This window comes from Crocodylus siamensis, chromosome 4, assembly GCF_052110815.1.
Source record: "Crocodylus siamensis isolate JL-2025a chromosome 4, ASM5211081v1, whole genome shotgun sequence".
NCBI classification, from domain to species: domain Eukaryota; kingdom Metazoa; phylum Chordata; order Crocodylia; family Crocodylidae; genus Crocodylus; species Crocodylus siamensis.
Genome location: NC_143398.1, coordinates 133,722,221 through 133,743,289, shown reverse-complemented (window position 1 = coordinate 133,743,289; position 21,069 = coordinate 133,722,221). Strand labels below are relative to the sequence as shown.

The 21,069-nt window shown below is 49.4% G+C and overlaps 1 protein-coding gene across 1 annotated transcript; it reads right to left on the bottom strand.

Annotated features, from left to right (window-relative positions):
- Nucleotides 1-902: 902 nt before the first annotated feature.
- Nucleotides 903-5,467, bottom strand: CDKN1B (cyclin dependent kinase inhibitor 1B). Its single transcript, XM_090043846.1, has 3 exons — nucleotides 4,733-5,467; nucleotides 3,863-3,993; nucleotides 903-2,148 (listed from the first exon to the last, which is right to left on the bottom strand). The coding sequence occupies exons 1-2, from the start codon at nucleotides 5,106-5,108 to the stop codon at nucleotides 3,872-3,874; spliced, it is 498 nt and encodes a 165-aa protein (XP_089899972.1). The 5' UTR covers nucleotides 5,109-5,467; the 3' UTR covers nucleotides 903-2,148; nucleotides 3,863-3,871.
- Between the last annotated feature and the right edge of the window lie 15,602 nt (nucleotides 5,468-21,069).

The window sequence follows — 21,069 nt, the reverse complement described above, 5'->3', positions numbered from 1 at the left end:
GGTCCTCATTTGCTCCCAGTGTGGTTTAACAAAAGAATAGTCTCATGGTTTGTAATGGGGTTGCTTAGGTAAGTAATAATAGAGCACAATCGTTTATAGGATCTGGACCATTAGGTGTATTCTTGATTCCTTCTTTCTAATGGTTAGCTTTCTGAGGAGAGGACACCCCTGATCAGTTTGCTCTACAAACAGAGAGACAATTTAGATGCCCAAACATCATAAAAGCAAACCCAGCTGCATACTTAATACAGCCAATTTAATTGCAATAGTTGTGTGTGTGCACATAATACCCTCCTTGGGCCATTTTCTTTTTGGACAAGGATTTTCTCAGAAATGGGCACACACTATACCTTATTAGGATGTTATGGTAAAGGGTGTTTTGAAAGACAGGTCAGGATTTGGTGAAAATCCTTTAAACCAGAAGAGATGGAGGAGGATGAAAGACACCATCCATGGTACAGATTGCTGAGTGACTTAACAGTTTAGGTGTGACCTTTATTGGGTGAAATCAGGCTTGACATGGCCCATTCCTTGAGTGTATGTGATCCAGGAAACATGAATTTGGATTTATATTTTAAATCTTGGGGGGTTTTTTATTAGAGTCAAGACAGGAGATATTAACAAAGGGACTATTCCAAGCACTCTTATTTTTAAACCAAGTGGTGTAGCTAAAAAATTAAATTCTCCCATTTTAATTGAAGAGGCTGAGGGCATTTGCTCCTCAGTCATAAGAAAATGATTGTTGCCCATGTTGTGACTTTAGGGGTGAAGAGTGTTTGTAGACTGATGTTTTATTGAGGCTCAGGAATAGATTCTCAGAAGGAAACCTGCGGCATTATTTGTCCAAATGTATTTCTTCTTGTGCCAGGTAGAGGAGAAATTGAAACACCAGAGAGCATGTCTCTTATATATGGCACTTTTCTTTATTGATTGCTTGATGTGAAACAGTATCCATATGCAACTTTATTTTTTATGCATTACAAAAAATATTAAAGTTGGCTCAGTCTGCAATCATTTAAGCACAGCCATATTAATTAACAGTAAAAGGAAAAAATAAACCAAAACTAAAAATTCTACCAAATAGAGCATTTACAAATGCACAAAAACATGCCACTTTGGCTTTATGGGGAAAAATATCCTCTTCTAGATTAAAAAAAATCTTTTAACATAAATAAGTTAGTATAATTTCTCAGTGTCTTTACAGAGTTATGTACACAGGTACACTTCAAACTTTTTTTTTATTTTTACATACAGGTACACAGGCAATGTAGAAATACTGTTTAAAGATGTAGTATCCCTTTTCAACCATGAATATTAAGAAGTTGGGTAAGATCAGGAAAAAAAAAGGAAAAACACAGTATTCTGGTTTTGAAGTATGAACTCTACCGATTCATTTGGCAGCATTCAAGCAATGCTACAGATGGGACAAATTTAAAGATTTTTATAGTAGTTCTACTGGTTTAAGGGATTTAAGGAGTTCCAGGAAGAATAATATTAATAAAATAATAAATGTTTTGTTGCTACATAACGGAAACATCAGAGCTCCCACCTCTTTTTTCAGCTTAATGTAATAAGTAAAAACTTCACAAGCAAGCTATAATGGCCTGCTGAAACCAGTGTTACCATTATGGTGCATTAAAATTAAGGGGTGGGGGGCGGGGGACGTTGAACACTGCAGAACCCCATTTAAAGGGACAATACATCTTTAAGTGATAAAAAGCCTACACTGCTTCTCTTCATACAGTTCTCTGCTTGCTAGGTTGTGAAAGCAAGTTTCAATCACTCACCTTTTTCCACTCCCTCCCCTCCCTCCCCCCCAAATGGTTTATGTGCTACATAAGGTAAAAACTATATACACAGGTAGTACAAAGAAGCAAATAAGGAAATACCTAATTGCACAATGCTACATCCAATGCTTTTAGAGGCAGATCTTTTAAGAGTGCCTAACATTTTAGTGTTATTGTTTTGTTTTTTTTTGTCATTTTGTGTGTTTTGTTTTGTTTTTTCTTCAGTGCTTGTACAAGATCTCCATCCCATGGAGAATTAACGATATGTATTTTTTTTTATTAATTTGTAATAGACCTTTACATCTCCCTGGCTTCATCCACCACTGGGGCATCCAGATGAAGGAGGAAATGCAGATGAACTCTGCAAGGAAAAACAACAAGGGCAGGTATTAGCGGGGGCCGGGAGGTGGGGGGGGGGGAGGAGGAAGGCAGGAGGAGGCAGCTTTACTTCGAAAGCCCCGAGATCCAGGGCCGCAGTCTTGGCCAAGGGCCGGGGAGGTTGCAAACGGGTGTGGTGCCAGGCAGGGGAACAGAGGGGCAGATCCCTGTGGAAAAACAACACACCCGAGGCCGCCTCCCCCAGCCCACGGAAATGGGAGTGGTTCCCTCCGCGCCTGTAAACAGGGCTCGGACACCAAGTCACCAGGTCTGCGGCGCTCTGCTGCGGGAGGGGGGAGGGGAGCCGGAGCTGTTTTCGCGGCCGGTGCGCGGGGCGCCGGCGACTGCCGTTGCTCCCCGCCCCGAGGCAGCGCGCGAGAGCACGCAGACGAGAAGAAAAGCAGGAGCCCTTTTCCCTCCACACTTAACCCCTTGGTGCAGCCGCCCGCCGCGGCTCCGGTTCCCCTTCCCTCACCCAAATAAACAGACAGTAGTAATGCCATTTGCATACACATCATGCTGACGTGTTCCTGGCCCCGTTTACCCCAGCGGGGCTCATTTGTGCTCACTTCTGCTTTCCAGCTTCATCTGCTCCGCACCGAGCATGTCTGTCAACCTCCCTTTTTCTTAAAAAAACCTCGATTCCCTTCAAACCACCAGCCGAGGCACTAGCCCTCCCCAGCCCAGCCTCTGGCTGCTTCAAAAAAACAAACTCATTAACCCCCTCGGTGCCCTGGACACTCACTGCGGTGCCAGCATATTCAAAATCATCAGCATCAAAATCAGAATCATAAAAATAATAAATATCGAGTAATACACACACAAATAACACTAATGATGACAAATGACCATAGTAAGAAGGGTGCCATCCTATTAAAATCATCATCATCACAACAATAATAAAAGCAGCATAAAAATAATAACCAAAAATAATACACATAATGATAACGATGATGATAATAGTAAGTAGAAGACGACGTGTTCTGCCCACCCTGGATTTCAATCCAAGTGCTCCCCTTACTTTTTCTCCACTCTTTACTGACTTAAGAGATCTCACCCTGGCTTGTTTGCTGCGCCAGAGACAATGCTAACATTGTCAACCAGTTTAGAAAAAGAAAAAAACCCAAGCAGCAAAGAGAAGAGGAAAAATACTTCTCATTTGACTTTTTTGTTTTTGAAGTGAGCCCGTTTTGAAATTCATTTTGCCAGCATCTTATTTGGGACAGGACGACTCAGCACCTTCTAGCCAAGTGGCCCAAACCACCCCCAGCCAGGTTCTTGTGGAGAAGCAGCCTACAGCCAGGACTTGCTCAGACACTCCCCGCCACAAAAAAAAATTGTCTCAAGGCTGAGGACAAACAAAATACAGTTAATATGGCCAGCCTCATTCAAACTCTTTTGGAAATGCCTTTTAAGAGCATTAAAACACACACACACACACACACACACACACACACACACACACACACACACACACACACACACACACACACACACACACACACACACACACACACACACACACACACACACACACACACACACACACACACACACACACACACACACACACACACACACACACATAGCAGCAAGTATAGCGAGTGCTGGGGCAGGAGTGACTCCACACTTCCCTGCTCCCAGCCTGTTCCGATCCGTTATTTCTTTGGGACACCAACATCCTAGTGGGAACCCACCTACACAGTTTACGTTTGATGTCGTCTTGGGCTGGATTTCTTGGGCGTTTGCTCCACTGTGCTGGCACTGTGGGAGTCTTCTGAGACCTCTTCTTCTGTTGTGTTGGCTCTTTTATTTTGAGGAGAGGAATCTAGGGGAGGGGGGGAAAACCTGGTATTAAAATACATTTCCTGCCAGATGTGCACTCACAGCACCCAGGGCACAGAGAAAAGACACCCCCCCCCACCCCCTTGACAAGCTCCAGACTGAATGGCAGGAGAAAAACATTTAAAAAGCTTAGCGGCTGAGTCCTTTCTCTGATTCAAGCAAGATACAAGGTTTCCTGTTTGGGTCGAAAAAGACTTCTCTCCATTTTGGTGCCCAGGGATGCTGCGATCCTGGGGCTGTGGCATTAGGAGTCCCTGGAGGCAGAGCCGAGGGAGGGAGGGGGCAAGCGAGGAGGGCAGACAGAGGGGCATCCAGCGCAGGTGGGGGCAAGAGAGGGGGGCAGACAGAGGGGCATCCAGTTGGGGGACCCAGGTGGCAAGGCCAATGCCCCCCAAGCCTTTTGCCCTGCAGCAGGGCCACATGCGACAAAAATAACAAGTCAAGTGGATGTAAAAAGACTAGTAAAGTGGGTGTTGAAGGAGAGCGAGGCAGGGCAAACAGAGGAGCATGGGGGGGACCCAGGTGGAAGGGCCAATGCCCCCGGTGCCTTTTGCCGTGCATTAGAGCCAGGGGCAGATGTGTCACAAAAAATAATCACTCAAGCGGGTGCCAGGGCAGGGCAGCAAAGGAGCATCCAGGGGCGGGTGCCGCTGCCAGGGCAGACCAAAAGCCCCCGCGGCAGGGGCAGGGGCGCAAGGCAAGAAGAGGGGGCTGTACGTTACCGTCGGGGGCCGGCCGCTTCCTCTGCCCGGCGGCCGGGTCGGCGCAGGCGGCGCGCGGCGCGCAGCGAGTGTCCCCCGCGCCCTTGCCCTTGGGCAGCCGCGGCGGCCGCGAGTAGAAGTCGGCCGAGGCGCCGGGCTCCAGCTCCTGCCACTCGAAGCGGCCGGGCAGGGGCCGGTGGTGCTGGAAGTCGAAGTTCCACTTTTTCTGGCAGGCCTCCTCCAGCTCCTGCTGGTGCTTCTGGAAGTCCCTGCTCAGCTCCTCGTGATCCACCGGCCCGAAGAGGTTCCTGCAGGCGGACGGCTTGGGGTGCTCCGCCTGCCGCCCCTCCATCCGCTCCAGGGTCGGGCTCCCATTAGAAATGCGCACGTCGGACATGTCCCCCCCGCCCCCCTCTTGCCGCTGGGGGTGGCTGCGCCGCGCTCCCCCCCACCCCCCTTTTTTTCTTCTTTTTCCTTTTCTTTTGAGTGGCCCGCAGCGCGCTCGCGGCCCCGGCCAGCAATCGCATAAGCAGCCCCGCGGGCGGGGAGGGGGCGCGGTGGGGCCCCCCGGAGCAGGGCGGGCAGCTCCGGGCGCGCGGCGAGCGGCGGCCGGTGTCACAGGCGCGGCGTAGTAGCGGGGGGAGGAGGGGGGTGCAAAAGAAAGGCGGAAAAAAACAAGAAAAAGACGAGCCCTCTTCTCGCTTGCCCAATATGGCGATTGAAGGGAGGCTGACGAAGAAGAAAATGATTGACATTCCCAGTCTATTTAAACAGCGCCGCGGAGCCATTGGCTCCAGCGCCGGGCACCGCCCCATCTGCCTGCCCGGCCTCTCCCGGACAGCCCCTGTTAAGGTGGCCCGAGCGGCTGCTCTAGGGGCGGGGAGTGGGGATGCTTTGCTTTACCCCCGCCCCGGGCTGAAGGGAAGCTCCAACCCCCTCCTTCTGCCCTCCTCCTCCTCTTTGCGGGGAACCGGGCGCGGGAGCCCGAGATACGTGTTGACTCGGGGCGGGGGGGAGGGAGGCGGAGGTCGGGAGTTCAAGGAAAGCGCCCCGAGGGGAGCAGGGGGGTTGGGGTTGCATGTGGGCAACCTTGTTGTGTGGTGGGAGTCAGTCCCCACGGACTCCTGGTGGCCCCGCAAGGCTGGCCACTGGCTGAGTCAGGTGCGTCTTGCCCCGTGTCACGCGGTGGGTGCTGCAAAGGGAGAGCACCGTGGGTCTGAGGTTTTCTCCCCTCTGCTGCACATCTCGCTTGCAGCTTCCAAACTTTTCCGAGCATGACCCCATTTGCAGCCCAACTTCCTCAGCATGGCCCCTTACTCCCAACCCACAACAACCCATCCTCAGATGTGAACACCCCACTGATGTTGCCATCCCATTTGGGGTCACAACCCACAGTTTGGGGACCACTGTCCCAGACCTTAAATGCCAAGATCAAGCCAGCCCCCTTCTCCCACCCCGCCCTCCCCAGTCAATTTAAAGTCTAGGACAGCTAGGTCTGAGACAGTGTTTAAGGTCTAGGACAGCTAAACCCCAAGCTTTGGGGCCTGGGGCTTGCATGTAGGATACCTTTCTGGATTTGGGGAGTGCCTGAAGCCCCAGACGGATGGGTTTGGGAGGGAGGAGCCACACAGATTTATGGATTGAGCTCTGATCAGTCAAATGTTGGAACTTGACTATTGGGCTTTGCACAGTTGAATTGGAACTGATTAGTCCTTGAACAAGATAAAAAAAGAATTAAGGTCTAAGAAGTTCTGTATCCCTAACTCCCATGCTCAATAGCTCCTGATGCCCCTTTCCTTCAAGAATGTGTCCAATCCCTTTTTGAATCTAGCAGAGCTGCCAGCTTTCTCAGTGCCTGGCAGCAATGAGTTCCACACTTTAATTCCACATTGTGTGAACAAGAACTTACTTTTGTTAGTTTTAAAACTGGCTACCTACTAGTTTCATTTGTTTCATAGTTTAACATGTGTTGGGGGTGGAGGGGAGGAGGAAGAAGGAACCCCTCTGTGCCAGTGCACCTTTTGCCAGGCAGATAAGGAACAGCGTTTGGGGGCTAGAAGAATTGTAGTCACATGTGGCTTCCTCCCACCAGGGAGAAAGGACTCAGGGGAGGAAGTGGCTTTGAGACTCTCCCTAGGTGGGAACATCCCAGCGAGGGCAAAGCCAGTTTGATTTCTGCAATGTTTCTGTACTCCTGGAATCACAGCTCAGGAGTGTCTTCCCCACTCCCCCCCACCCCCCAGGTACAAAGAGGGCAAGCATGACCCACTGGCCCTGGACCACTCTCCATTCCTTCCTAGTTCTTGGTCCCATTTCCTTTATCAGAATGATTGGATATGGGTGGGGGATTTCTCCAGGGACTTAGGAATCATCTCGTCCCCCTGGGATGAAGAGCACTCCCTGGAGATGCTGCCAGCCGTTGTTCAATGGCTTGAACTTTGGAATGGCTGGACCTTTGAATTGAAGCCTATGGGCCCACAGGCATTTAAACCCCCAGTCTAATGAGGGTCCCCTCAGTTTGGTAGGCAAGAGATCATAATTTCCCTATCAGTGGGATTTTATTTCTGCATGACTTCGCAGGGATCCATGTAGCACACAACTTGTTTGGACAAAATCCTTTGAAGAGTGAAAAGCCAATACAATGCGGGTGGGGAGAATTCAACTGGCCTGGTTTTGAAGTAGCTGAGTGTTTTTTTTCACCCATGCACACCAGTTTGGGTCTAAGCTGCTGAAGCTTCCCCTATGGCTATTCCTGAGGCAACTATATCATCATCATAATAGTGTTTTACAAGAATGAAGTGACCTTCACAAGGCAACACATGGGAGGGCTAGGGGGGAGGGCAAAGGGCGAAGGGGAAAAAAAATCCAGTACATGTTCTTATTTCTCCATTCCCCTCCCACTCATAACAATGACCAGTCCCATTCCCAGGGCAGAGAAATTCACATGACTTGCCCAAGGCCCATAGGAGGAGTTCATTTCAGAGCCAAACGTCCCTAGTGTTATGGTCTGTGTTCAGTGTGTCATGCCCAGAATATCTCAGCACTGCCAACTCCAAGTGTTCAAACATTGTGTGTAAAGCCAAAAAAAAGATAATCATGAGACTAGCTTAAAAAAATATGGGATTTTTTTATCGGCTTTTAGGTAGCAGTTGGTTTGTGTTTTCCAGCTTCTCTCTGCAACCGCATGTTCTAGCAACTTACTTGAAAAACAAATGCAGACTGCCACTCATGTCTCCAGGAACTGCTTTTTTTAAAGTATTGCGCAACTTACAATACAATTGCAAGAGTGGGCAACACAGGCACCCATTCCACTGTTTTATTTCAAATAAGACTTTTCTTTTCTCCTCCCCCACCCCAGGCTGCTTCTGTCTTTGAGGCTGCATTTTAACTTGCACAGGCATCAGGATGCAAGTACCATTTTACACCCCTTGCAACTCTCTCAGCTGGAGAAGCAAACTGTGTTTAGTGTGCTGAGCCACATGTGGTATATGTACTTTACGCCTGTCCATTTTAGAAAAGTAGTTCTGCAAAGCCAGTTGTGCCCTGCTCGGGATTGCCTGTTGCTTCAGTGACAGATGGGGCTGGCATGCAGGGAACAGACAGGTTGGTTATGCAAGGGTGTTTATCTGGTGAGTGTCCTTAGAGTGTGAGGATCTGCCTGTAGTAGAAAACAGCACTGGCTCAACTTCATTACTTGAAAAATCAGAAATACAGCAATCAGTGGGCATGTCTGCATGTGCATTAATGCACCATAGTTACTGTACATTAAATTTAGTACTTATATAACCAAGTACTAAATCTTGTACTTGTAAATCTAGTACTAAAGTACTAAGCAGGAACTGGCAGTACTGTGCAATAGCACTGATGCACAGCTTTTTAGTGATGCTAACTGAGCAGTAGACTAACACTACTGCTCAGCAGCGTATGAGCATGATTTTTGCTGACACGTTACTGTGCAGTAGTATTAGACTACTGCACATTTAGTGTCTGGTGTACATGTGCCCAGTATACAACCAGAGACCACTGGTTTTGTTCTGTTTTTATGCACAGGCCAACAACCTGGTTTCTGACTTGGATTCCTTTAGGCTAACACAATACAAACAATTAAGAATAGCAACAGCCACTCATCCAAGGGTGGTCAAACCAGCTGAAGTGCATCTATCTATATTAAGGGACTGCAGCCTTTAACCAAGATCATTTTTCTTCAGTTCAGCCAGTTTGTTTTTCTAGTAAAATAAGTCCCAGCCCCACCAGACAAGAGACCAAAAGAGAAGCCAAGGCAGGCAGGTGTGGGGCTGAGCCTTGGAACCATTGTACAAGCCTGCTACACCTGGGACACCTAATTCTTCCTCTGACTTGGACTTGGTGCTCCTGTTAGTGAAGGCTCAAATCAAGTGTAGACCTGGACCTGGTCTGAGGAATACTAGGAGCTGGGAGTCTCCCTGCAACCAGCCCCTCACGCCAACCATGTCACTGTGACGCCCAGCACAAGGACCTTCCTGGAGCAGTTCCTGAAGGAAGCCGTCCAAAACAAGTACACCGGCAACCTGAGGGCCAAACCCGACCAGGGCAAGGTCTTCAACATCACCTCAAAGTGGGACTCTAGCAACCACTTCAAGCCCAGCAGGAGCTTCACGCACTTCGTGGACTGGTGCTTCCTCCACTGCGCCCGCCTCAACTGCCCGCCTCTGAATGGGGCTGTCCACTTCAGCAACCAGGACAAGAGGTGCCGACAGTGCAGCTACTCAGTAGAGACCCTCCCCCATGTGCTGTGCAGCTGCAGGCTGCACGCCAGAGCCTGACAACTCTGCCACAATGCTGTCAGGACTGCGTGGTGAGGGCCATCCTGGCCACAGTGGGGGTGATCTCTGTGAACCGCACCATCCCAGGTTGAGAGCCAGATGCAACCCAACATCGTGATAACCAACAAAAAGAGGCCAAGAAAGTCGTGATTGTGGACGTAACACTCCCCTTCAAGAACTAGCACCAAGCCTTCACCGACGCCCAGGTTCACAAGTGGGAGAAGTATGCCCCACTGGCTGACATCCTGAGCGGCCACGGCTACGATGTGATGGTAGACACGCTCATCGTGGGAACACTCGGAGCCTGGGACCCCAGCAACGAGAGCATCCTGCATGCTTGCCATGTCTCCTGCTGCTACACCAAGCTGATACACTGCCTCATGGTGTCCAACACCTTCAGGTGGTCCTGTGACAGCTACGTGGAGCACGTCAAGGGCCACTGCCAGTACTCTGACCCCACCAGACAGACCGCTGCCGGACCAGACCCAGAGGGGACCACCTGAACCTCTCTCTGCACCAGATGGACTTCACTTTGAGAGGATTCTTCAGCAACAGACCACCCTGCTCCACCCAAAGAAGACCCCTGTGATTAGACTCTATATGGACTGAGACACTTTCTTCAAGCTACTTCTTCCACCATTGTGGACCATTGTACGGGTTTATGTGTATCTATCTTCTTTCTCTCTCAGCATTGCGAACTGCCTCCCTCCCTTTCCCCACCCCCTCCCCCTCTCCCCACCCCTGGGCTTAGTTGGCTAACATTGTATTTTCTATAACCTAGTTGCATTCCCCTCCTCACCCCCATCCCTCTAATGTTAGTCCCTCACTTGGGCAGTTTGTATTTTCCTACTGGCTTTTGTCATCTTTTTGGATTCACAATCCTAAACAACTACTACTAAAATTCAATCTGTATGTGGGGAAGCGATGTTCCCATTCTGATGTTCTTTTCCACCTGCTTTCTGGGGGGGGGGGGAGGGGGCAGGGGTACATGTTTGCAGAAAACCCTTAAAAGAATCCGAGCTGAAATCGGATCGTTTTCACATGAGAAAAGTGGTAGGGGGATAAACATGAGTCAGGGTACTCAGCAGCTGCTTGGGGGGTGGGGGATCTGTCAGTGACCTGTAGTTACCAGGGGGCACATCTATAGAAAACATTTAACTGCGCATTAGCCTAATAACACCGTGCAGTAGCATGTCACAACACAAACTGTACTAATAGCTTACTGTGCAGTGTTATTAGGCTAATGCGCAGTAAGTGTCACTAAATAACCGTGCACTGGCACTACTACACAGTAACTCTAGGTACTGTGCATTTAGCTAGGACTTTATAAAGGACCTACTGTACTAAACTGCAGTATCTAAGGTGCATTAATGAACATGTAGACATGTCTAAGATTTTTCCCTAAGCAGCAGCTCTGATCTTTCAAGCAGAAAATTACCTAAGCATGATCCCAATTCCCCCACAATTGCCCCTGGAACCTGCCTTATTACCCAATTGCCAGCCCATCAAGGTGTTTTTCTTACTCTCTCTCTTTTTGTTTGGTAGAAGAAATGAGCTACAGGCATTCCACCTTAACTAGCTGAGGCTGCAAGTAGAAAAGCTGTGTCTGCAGCGACCTTGCTATGATCTAAAGTGTTTTGTTTACAGTCAGGCACCCCCTGATCACTGCAGCAAATAGTGAGCAAGACAGACGTATGCTGTAGTAGCAGCGAAGCGTGAAAAAATACTCCAGAGTCGAAAGAGATCTGCAAAGATCTGAGCGCCATCCTCCTGCGGAAGGAGGGCACCGCAGGCCAGGCACGGCGAGGAGGCTGGAGCCTGGGGACGCAATGTACTTTGTAATCCGGTTGGACAGGGAGCTCTGCCTTGGACTGGAAATGATCAGAAGCTGAGCTCCTGGGCTGTTACTGTTTTCCAGTCCCACCAGAGTGCTCCTCCTGGAGTCCCTGACTCTGTTTCGCTGGTTCAGCTGAGGAAGCAGTGAGTTCCAGATCGGAAGAAAAGGTTCAAGGAAGAGAAAAAAAAACCCCAAACAAACAGAGAGGAGAGCAGTAGGAAGGGATGAGAAGAGATTGGGGGAGGTTGGATAACGGCAGATTCTCCTGCCTTTTTGAACACCCTGGGTGTCTGTACATGAGAGGCTAATAGTGCAGTAGCCTAAAAACACTGGGTATGTCTACACATGCACATTTACTAAATTACTGTGCAGTAACTGAATTTACATTTGCATGTGCACACCTGTACTGCACAGTAACTAGGACAACTTATGCTGAGTTGGGCGTAAATTTGCTACCTACATGATGGAACTGCCTGATTAGTTACTGCACAGTAACGCATGTGTAGACACCTTACTGTGCTTTAACACTGTGTGAACTGACTTGGAATTAAGTTTAGTCCTAAGTCAGTCCACACGCAGTGTTAATGCACTTTAACACCAGCCTATTTTTGCTTACTGTCCAGTAAATTTAATGCAATGTAAATGCATGTGTAATCACATCCACTGTGCAGTAGCGTGCTGGGCAAAAACCAAGCTAATATGCTACTGCAGAATAGTATTAGGCCACTGTGCAGTAAGCATCACTAAAAAACCACGTGTCAGTGCTACTGCACAGTAACACAAGTTACTGCACATTGATTTGGTACTTGGTTAACTAAATACTAAACTTATTGCACAGTAACTATAGCGCATTAAGGAATATGTAGACATGCCAACTCTGTCTCCCTCTCAGTCTCCTCCTCAGCATTTACTTGGGCTGCAGTCTTAGTGGAGACTCATACTTTTACTCTTTCCTTCAGAACTGGTTGTGCTAGCTTCCCCCTTCATTTTACCCCACCCCCTTAACACTTACAAAAGCCTTTTAAAAATAAAACACCTAGGCTATCCACTTAAAATGTGCCTGTGGGATTATTTGTAAGTGCTGGGTCAGCTGGGACTAATATATCAGCTTCTCTGCAGGACTCCAGAGTGACCCCTTTAAAAGCTAATAGGTTGAGGAAGCTTGTTTCTGACCTGTCCAAGTCTGTTGAGAACTCACATATTTTCCCTCACCGCATTAAAAAAAAAATCTTTGTGCAAAATGAGAGATGCCCAAAAGAGTGTGTGATGAGGACCATTGCAGATACACAGGTTCCAAGACTTCACAGGAACAGTCCCATAAAGTTCAATGGTAATGTTGACATGTATAAAGTTACTCTGATACTTACAGTGAACAGCATTGCAGGGCAAATTGTACTGGACTGCAATATTCCAGTTTATTAAGGGGTCCCTGAGGATAGCCTGTTTGTCAGCAGCCCTGAATGGGTTTGTGAAGGAAGGAAGAAGACACAAAATCCTCCTCTTTCTGAAGAAACAGGGTGTCAAATCACATTTTAGTTCTGACTCTCAACTAGATTAGGAGGAAAGGTATGTTTCTACCCCTACAGATGACATTCTAGTGGAGACACATTAAGGTACAGAGAAAGGCAACCATAATGATAAGGGGCATGGATCAGTTTCCATAACTAAGGAGAGACAAAAGGTCCTAGGAAAGGCTGGGGGAAGGGTAATGGTAGAGGGCTATAAAATCATGAAGCGTATGGACCAAGTGAACAAGGAACTGTTATTCACCAAATCCCAGGATACTAAAACTAGAGGGCACCCACTGAAATTAGTAGATGGTGGGTTTAAAACTAACAGGAAAAATCACCTTTTTTTTTACACAACATATAGTTAACTCAAGGAATTCATCACCAGAGGAAGTGATGGAAGCAGACAGCATTCAGGTTCAAAAAGGGACTAAATAAATTCACGGATGATAAATCAATTAATGGTTATTGAACAAAATGATTGGAGATGTTTCCTCTGGCATCTCTTAACCAATAAATGGTGGTTGCCATTTAAGGTGGGTGTTGAATAGGGGATAGTTTATTTCAGAGCTATCTGGTTATGTCCTCTACATGTATAGCATCCACTCCTGCCACTGTGAGAGACAGGATACTGGGCTGGATGGTCTGACCCAGTATGGCACTTCTTGTGTTTTATGTAGATAGGACAGCTGTCTGTTTAACATATCCTAACCTTCTGATGTACAACCTTAGCACCTAACAAAGTGGACTGTCACCTACGAAAGCTTATGCCTCTCTGAACCAGTTAGTCTCCTAGTCTAAAAACAGACATCATATTTCTCTGGATAGAAATCCTTTCATGCTGGGAGCCAACAAACTGTACAAGCCCTTTGTCCCACTTTAAGTACCTGTAAAATGAGCAATATAAACTGTGAAACATTTTTTCTTGAGACAATCTTGGCTCATTCAAGGTAAGAACCATTATTTCCAGGGACAAGTTATATGTCTATAAAGGGCTGTGCCACTCTACTTTTGTCTCACATTTTGACTTGAATCCATCAGAACTGTCTCAAAAGTGATGTCTGTTTTTAGCCATGCCACCCTGACCTGCCTTTTGCATATCCAACTATGGGAAGTTAGAGGACAAAGATCAACTAATAATATTGTCTAAAATGGTAGTGCTCAACCTTTTTGCCAGGAGGGCCATATGGGCAGTACCTGATCTATCTACGGGCCAGATCTGGCCAGTGGTCCTGGTCCAGCATCCAGGATGGGCACAGAGGGACCCCATCTGGCAGTGCAGTAAGAAGGCAGAGGGCAGCCCAGCCCCAGTCCAGCTTCATGGGGGAAGGAGCTCAGTTTAGACCCAACTCAACCCTATGAAGGGGGACAGGGTGTGGCCTGGCCCTGATTCAGCTGCACAGGGAGCACCCGGCCCCACAAGAAGATGGAGGCATGGCCCAGCCACAACCCATCTCTATGCACAGAAGGAAGCATGAACTGGCCCCAGTCTGGCCCTGTGGGGGAAGGGGACATGGCTTGACTTTGGCCCACCATGCAGGGCTTGGGAATTTGGAAGTGTGAGAAGGTGTCAGCACTAATTGCCACTCCTCCACTGCCAACAAATTTCCCAGCCCCCTCCACTATTATTCCCCCACATCCAGATACCATGGCTTTGCAGGACACATCTGTCCCACAGGCTATAGGCTGAGCACCCCTGGTTTAACATGTCTCTTTTGCTGTTGTGCCACTGTGAAGCACTCCCTGCCTATTTGCTCCAACTCCACATACACTGTATCCTAAAAATGAGGCAATGCAGCTGTCTCAGGGTGGGGCCAAGCACCAAAGCTGTCTTTAGACTCTGAGAGTTAGACATGCTCATTGGTGCATTCTCAAGGCTGCTCTAGGGTAGCTAAGTGGCTGCATGGTTTGGATTTGCTGTACAGGGAATGGGAGCCAATGGGCAGATCTGTTTCTCATTAGTATTGCTGAGGGCCTGTGGACAGTTGTGCTGGGCCCCTCTTAGCAAATAGCATGGCTGGAGTGAGGACCTGCCTGTGTTACCTCTTCATTGGCCAGTGGAACTGACCTGGAGAGACAAATCCTTTCAAAGTTTGAAGAAAGAACTGTCCTTTCTTGGGCTCTACAATTTCTCCACAACCCCTCTGAAGTGGCTGAGTAGGGCAGGAATGTACAAAGCACTGGAGACCTTTGCAACTCAGCTGCAGAAGGCCCTGGAGCACAGATTGTATCAGGGGGAAGGAGGCACAGCGGGGACCTTTTATTGATTCGGTGCCCCTGCCCTGACCCTTTGAAGAAGAGGTGACCATTAGGGGCATTCTCAAGAAACTGCGGCTCTGAGAGGTTTAAAGCTAACTTGTACAGGGGAGTTACGCTGGTTCCTGCTACCCCTATAGAGGGAAAGTATAAATGACCTGCTGTCTAGGACAGGGGTGAGGTTAGGACAGGGGTGAGTCATGGTGCCCACAGCCTACTCTTCACTAGAGCAGATCTACCAGTACAACTATCCTGACAAGAAGATTTGTCTTGGGAAAACTGATACTAGTTCCTTCAGTGAAAGCACTTTACTGCGCTGGCATAACTACAGCAACACTTCAGTTTCTCCCAGCATAGATGTCACCAAGGTGCAGGTATAGGTATCCTGAGGTACAGACACACTGAAGACAAATACTTTTAACTTTGCCTTCAGGAATACCCACAAAGGTCAGCTTGAGGGAGCAGGAGGAGGGGTATAAGCAAGTGAACGGTGGGCCAAACTAAAGTGCTTTGTTTCATCTGGGTTTGGTTCAGGACAGTTTTTTTTATGTGTTAGTAACCCTGAAGTAAACAATGCAGTTTCATTACCAGGTGAGAGAAGCCTAAGTCAAGAGTGATGCTTTGCAAAAGTCTAATTTAGACAGTGCCCCCCCATGCACATGCCCTGAAGCTTTTAATAATACTTTAGTAATACCTCACACAGGTATTGTCAAGAGTAACTGCTCCATGTCTGCAATTGCGTTGAAGATGTAAAGTGCTATAGAAGGAATAAGTTTTAATAACCATGATTAATTATTATTAGTACTATAAATGTAAACGTGATTCTAATTAGATGCCAAAGCAACCTAGTTAGAAAACTTTATTAAAGTTGCTCAATAGATCAATTATGTCCGGTGGAAATGAGTTGTCTGTTTTTCTGCAGAGCCCGAAATGAACCTTTCTGGGAAGGGGATGATATTTGTAGCAATGTTTTCTCAAGTACAATTCTTTAGGCTCCCAAGTGATGACACATTCTAAAGCAATGTTTTTGGCACAACCTGTACATCTGTGAAAAGGACACTGGCCCCATTTTTAAAGCCATTCATTAAATGGAAACACCCTATGTCATATGTTATGTTTCTCTGAAATGTTTAAAGTTTTTGGTGCATGAAGTCATATGGTGCCTGGATTTTTTTTCCAGAATACAGCACTGTAACAGAGAGCCCCAGGCTCTCTGTTCCTTTAGGAGAAGAAGCAGCCTAGCCAGAAAGCTCTGCAGGCTGGGCAGGGCACAGCAGCTGCAGGTCACCAGAGCAACAGGCTATGGAGCAATTAGCAGGCACCTGCAGGCAGTCAGCTGACCCAAGGTAGGGAGAGCCCTGGGAACAAGGCTGGGGCTGGTAGGAGAGCATCTCCCTGGCATTTGCAGGGGAAGGTACTCCTGTCCAGGAGAACCACCCAGGGATGCTGGCCTGACTGCTCTACTGCCTGCAGGAACAGTGAGGCTCAGGGAGCTCACAAGTTACCTAGGCTGGGAGGCATGCTGTACTAGGGAAGAAAGGTTTGCCCTCTTGAAGGGAAAGAGGGCTATTATCCCTTTATGTGTTGTTATAGCCTGGGGCTTATATTTACATTGCGTTTATTCCAGTGGTTTCGGTAGGGGCTGTAAAGGAAGTTTATGGAGGTCCCATTAGTGCCTATGGAGCACATAACTGCCTTGAGCTCTGCCAGGGACAGGCTCAAGGCTGTAGTGAGTACTGAGCCCAGAGTGGGCATAGTGCAAGGCACAGAGACAGGGCAGGGGGCTGGTGAAGGAAAGGACAAATATGAGCTACAGCCTGAAAACCAGGTCTGGCACAGTTGGCCTAGGCTAGAAGGCCTAGCCAGATTAAAGGGGCAGAGGCTGGGGAGGCCAAGGCCCTAATAGTGATGACACGTAACACCCGTGAAGCATGGGGCATGGTGTAAGGGAGGATTTGGAGCCACCCAATTAGTCCTGAAGGATCGAGGTGCCCGCTGGTGCCTCAGTTACTAAGGACCAGTAAGGAGCCCTAGCAAGGGTTCGCAGGAACTGAGGCCATGCTAAGGTCTGTGGGCAACCTCCCTATTTATCATTATTCTATCAAGGTATAGCAGGGGACAGGAAGGTGCCCTAGGGGCATGGCACCTGCAAGGAGCATCACAGCAACCCCTGAGACCTTGTTACAAGCACTAACCACTAACTCAGAAACTGGGCATCATTGATGGGTTTGTTGGGGACTTTTTTATGGCAGTCTAGTGGGGGGTTATTTTCTTTCACATCTTTGCATGTCCTGCTTTTTCATAAATGCAGCACAATATCAACATGATACTCAATGGGTGCATCTATACATGCAGTTGCTGCAGGGTGGGTTTACTCTAATGCAAATTCCTGTAGAGTAAACCTACCCCAAGCAGGCATCTACACATTGAGGGAAGCAGGAGCAGGCTGCTCCCACCCCCTTGTCACCACCAGGGGAAGCTAGAGGCTCTGGCTAGTAGCCATCTTTAAAAGGCAGTTCCCCCATTCTGCACCTGGGTGACCTGCTTCCCTAGCCCACAGCAGGGTGGCAACATGCAGTTGCTCTGTTGCTGCAGCATCTGCTACTTCATCATGGCTGCTTCAGCTCCAGGCCCCAGCAGCAACATCCACCACCCCCAGCTCCCACAGGCTGCCATACTGGCCCGCTGTGGTGACAAGCCTGGCACAACCCCACTGCACTGTGCCACACAGCCACCTCACCTGGCTCCCTGTGGTGTCCCCGGCCCTCTGCCACTGTGCTGCTGCCTGGCCCTCATGCTGGTGCCTGGACCCTGGCAGGGATACCAAGGATACTTTCCTGGATGTCACCACCCAGGTGGTCCACACCCTCCTGGGTCTTCAGCTCTGCTGCCTCTGGGTCCACCCAGTCAGCCAGGACTGGTAGCTGCATGTCATCCAGATTACCTGTGATGAGAAGCAGTGGCTCAAGTCCTTTCACATGATCTGGCTCACCTTCCAGGAGCTCCTGGATCAGCTCCACGCTTCTCCTGGAGCAACAGGACACCACCATGTGGTAGTCCCTCCCCACAGACACCTGTGCAATTACCCTATTCAAGCTAGCTATGCCTACCAGCCTTTGCTACATTAGACATTGCTTCAGTGTGGGCAAGATTACCACAGGGGAGGCCATCCTGGAGACGTGTAACACCTTCTTGAACATACTGGGGCACACTGCTCTGTGTGCATGACACCCTGGCAGTGGTGGCAAGGTTCCATGCCTTGGGCCTCCCCTGAACTGCATTAGGGCCCTGGACTGGGCCCACGTCCCCATCACTTGCATGCTCCGTGGTGACCACCCCTACTATAGTTGGCAAGGTTTCCACTCTGTCATGCTCCAGGCTGTTGTTCACCACCATAGCACCTTCACAAACTTGAGTGCCAGCTGAGCGGGCAATGCCCACATCTTCCACAACTCCACCCTGCCAGCCCTGGTGGGGAGCATGTGTTTTGCGCTGAGGGTGCTTGATCTCCAACTGGTCACACCAGTAATCCCACCCCTCCTCATTGGGAACCCATCTACCTATCTGCTCCTTCCCTGGTTCATGCGGCCCTATACCAGCCATCTGGACCCCTGCCAGGAACACTTCAACCACTGCCTGGGCCAGAAACAAGCCGTGGTGTAGTGAACCTTTGGGTACCTGAAGGAATGCTGGCATACTTTCACTGGGCACTTTGAGATCTCCAAGGCAAACATTCCCTGGGTCATTGTTGTATCTTGTGTGCTGCGTAATAACTGCAAGGTCCAGGGAGATCTGTTTCATGATGACTGGGCAGAGGAGGTACAGAGAGTAAAGGACACCTGGCACTGGGAGTGCCATCTGCAGTGGCAAGAGCAGCAGTGGTTCCCACCCCACCCCTGCCCCACCGAGGCCCCAGGAGAGCTGCACACTCACCAGTGGGGGCCCAGATACTGAGTGCAAGAGGCGCTAGCTGACCACCTCCTCCTGCACTCCCTGCTGTGAACAGCTGCCCACAGACCCCTGCCCCACTGCACATCCCAGCACCACATTCACTGGACAGTTCTCCAAAAAGGACTTTATTCCACTCCACAGAAACAGACACACCTCCCTCCCACACAACAGAGCCTGTCCTCTGAACCTACCCTCCCCACAGTGCCTCTCCACCGCCCACCCCACCAACCACCAGTAAAACACCCTCTTCCCTGTACAGACTATTTACAATGTGTGCTGTATGCGTGTGCCCTCCAGAGGTGGGGACCGTAGCATGGGGGCACATGAGGAGCAGAGCCCACGGCCAAGCACCCAGCACCCTGGCCTCTGGCTGCTCCTGCATGGGTGTGTATGCCACAGCAAGACCAGCAGGTGGGGGGTTCACCCTCGGTGGTGATGGTGGGTGCTGCTCTGCCAGCATGCTCATCTCCCCCTCCTGTAGGCAGTGGGTCAGGTCAGCAGGGCCCGTGCATGGTCCTGGTCCTACTACAGGTAGTTCCTGCTCTGCAGCCACATGGAGTAGTGGCATTGGGCCAGGAGGGATGGGGGGAGTGGTGCTGGGTGGTGGAGAACCCAAGGTAGGGGCTGGGCCGGGGGCTCCTGGCTGGTAGAGGCACTGCTGCACCTCAACCTGGACCCATATTGGGGGCCTGCTGCTTAGCAGCAGCTGGCTGCCAGGGGGCAGACAGGGCTAGGGCTGGGGACAGGACCGTGGGTGGCATGAAGGCGACCGCCAGGGCCATGACTGTGTCCAGCACCTGGCGATCCTCCTCCATTACCTCTACTTCCCTGGCCACCAGGACAGCCTGCCGTTCCAGGTCCTGCACATGCTGCTCCTCCAGGGCCAGGAGCCTCTCCCAGAAATCCTGGTCCACACAGTCCCTGGCCTCCTTGCACCAATCCTTCTCCTTCTTACCTCCTCCACCCACCAAGCCCTTTAGTCTGCCAGGTGCTTCTCAGCTGTGGTGACCAGCTGGTCCAGCAGCCAAGTCCAGTCGTGTGTTCAGGAGTGCTGGAGCCGGTGCATCTGCAGGGCCCCAGCTGAGGCTGCAGGTAACCCTGATGGAACATCCCAGCTGCCAACTGGCGCCTCTCTGCTGCATGCAGCTGTAGGGACTACAGAGCCGGGAGAAAGAGTTTGCTTGTGAGAGTGTGCAACATTTCTAAGAATCTCCCTGCCTGCCTCCACCCCTGCCACCACCTTGCCAAGGCCTAATCAGCAACATCAAAACTCCAAAGTGGCCCTCCAGCCTAAAAATTGCCCATCCCTGTCACAGGGAGAGAGAGATCTTGACCCTGAGGTTACATCCCTAACTGTTATGTTAATGGCTCCCAATGAACCTGTCCTCCCTAACATATTGAATCCCTTTTTATTCTTTTTTGGCATCTACAACAACCTGTGGCAGAAAGTTCCACAAATTAATTAAGTGATCTTAAATAAGTAATCTGGCCACTACTGCTGTAAACCACTTCCTCTGATTTGATTTAAACATTCGGCTGGAGAATTTCATTAGGTGCCCCTAGCTCTTGTATTATGAGACATAGCAAAAGATCATTCTCCAGTCAGTTTTTCCACACCATTTATAGGCTTCTATCCTATTCCACCAGTCAGTTCCTTCCCATGCTGAAGAATCCCAGCACTGTGGAAGCAGTATGGATATGCCCTCAAACTCACTAGGTGCCTCCCGAAAGTTTCCCAGGTGCCTACATTTCTACTTTTGCTTGTGCCCCACCCCCAGCTCCCACCTAAGTCCCACTGGGATCCAGAAACTAAATCTCCCTGGGCGCGTCTACACGAGATGCTACGGTGCAGTAGCAACAACCTACTGTGCCGTAGCTCACTGCTACCATGCAGTAGTGTTGCCAGGCATTAACCATGTGGTGATGTTATTGTGCAGTAGTAATGAGCTACTGAGCAATAGCTCTTTGCTACTGCGCCCTAATGTCGGGAAAAAAGGATGTGGT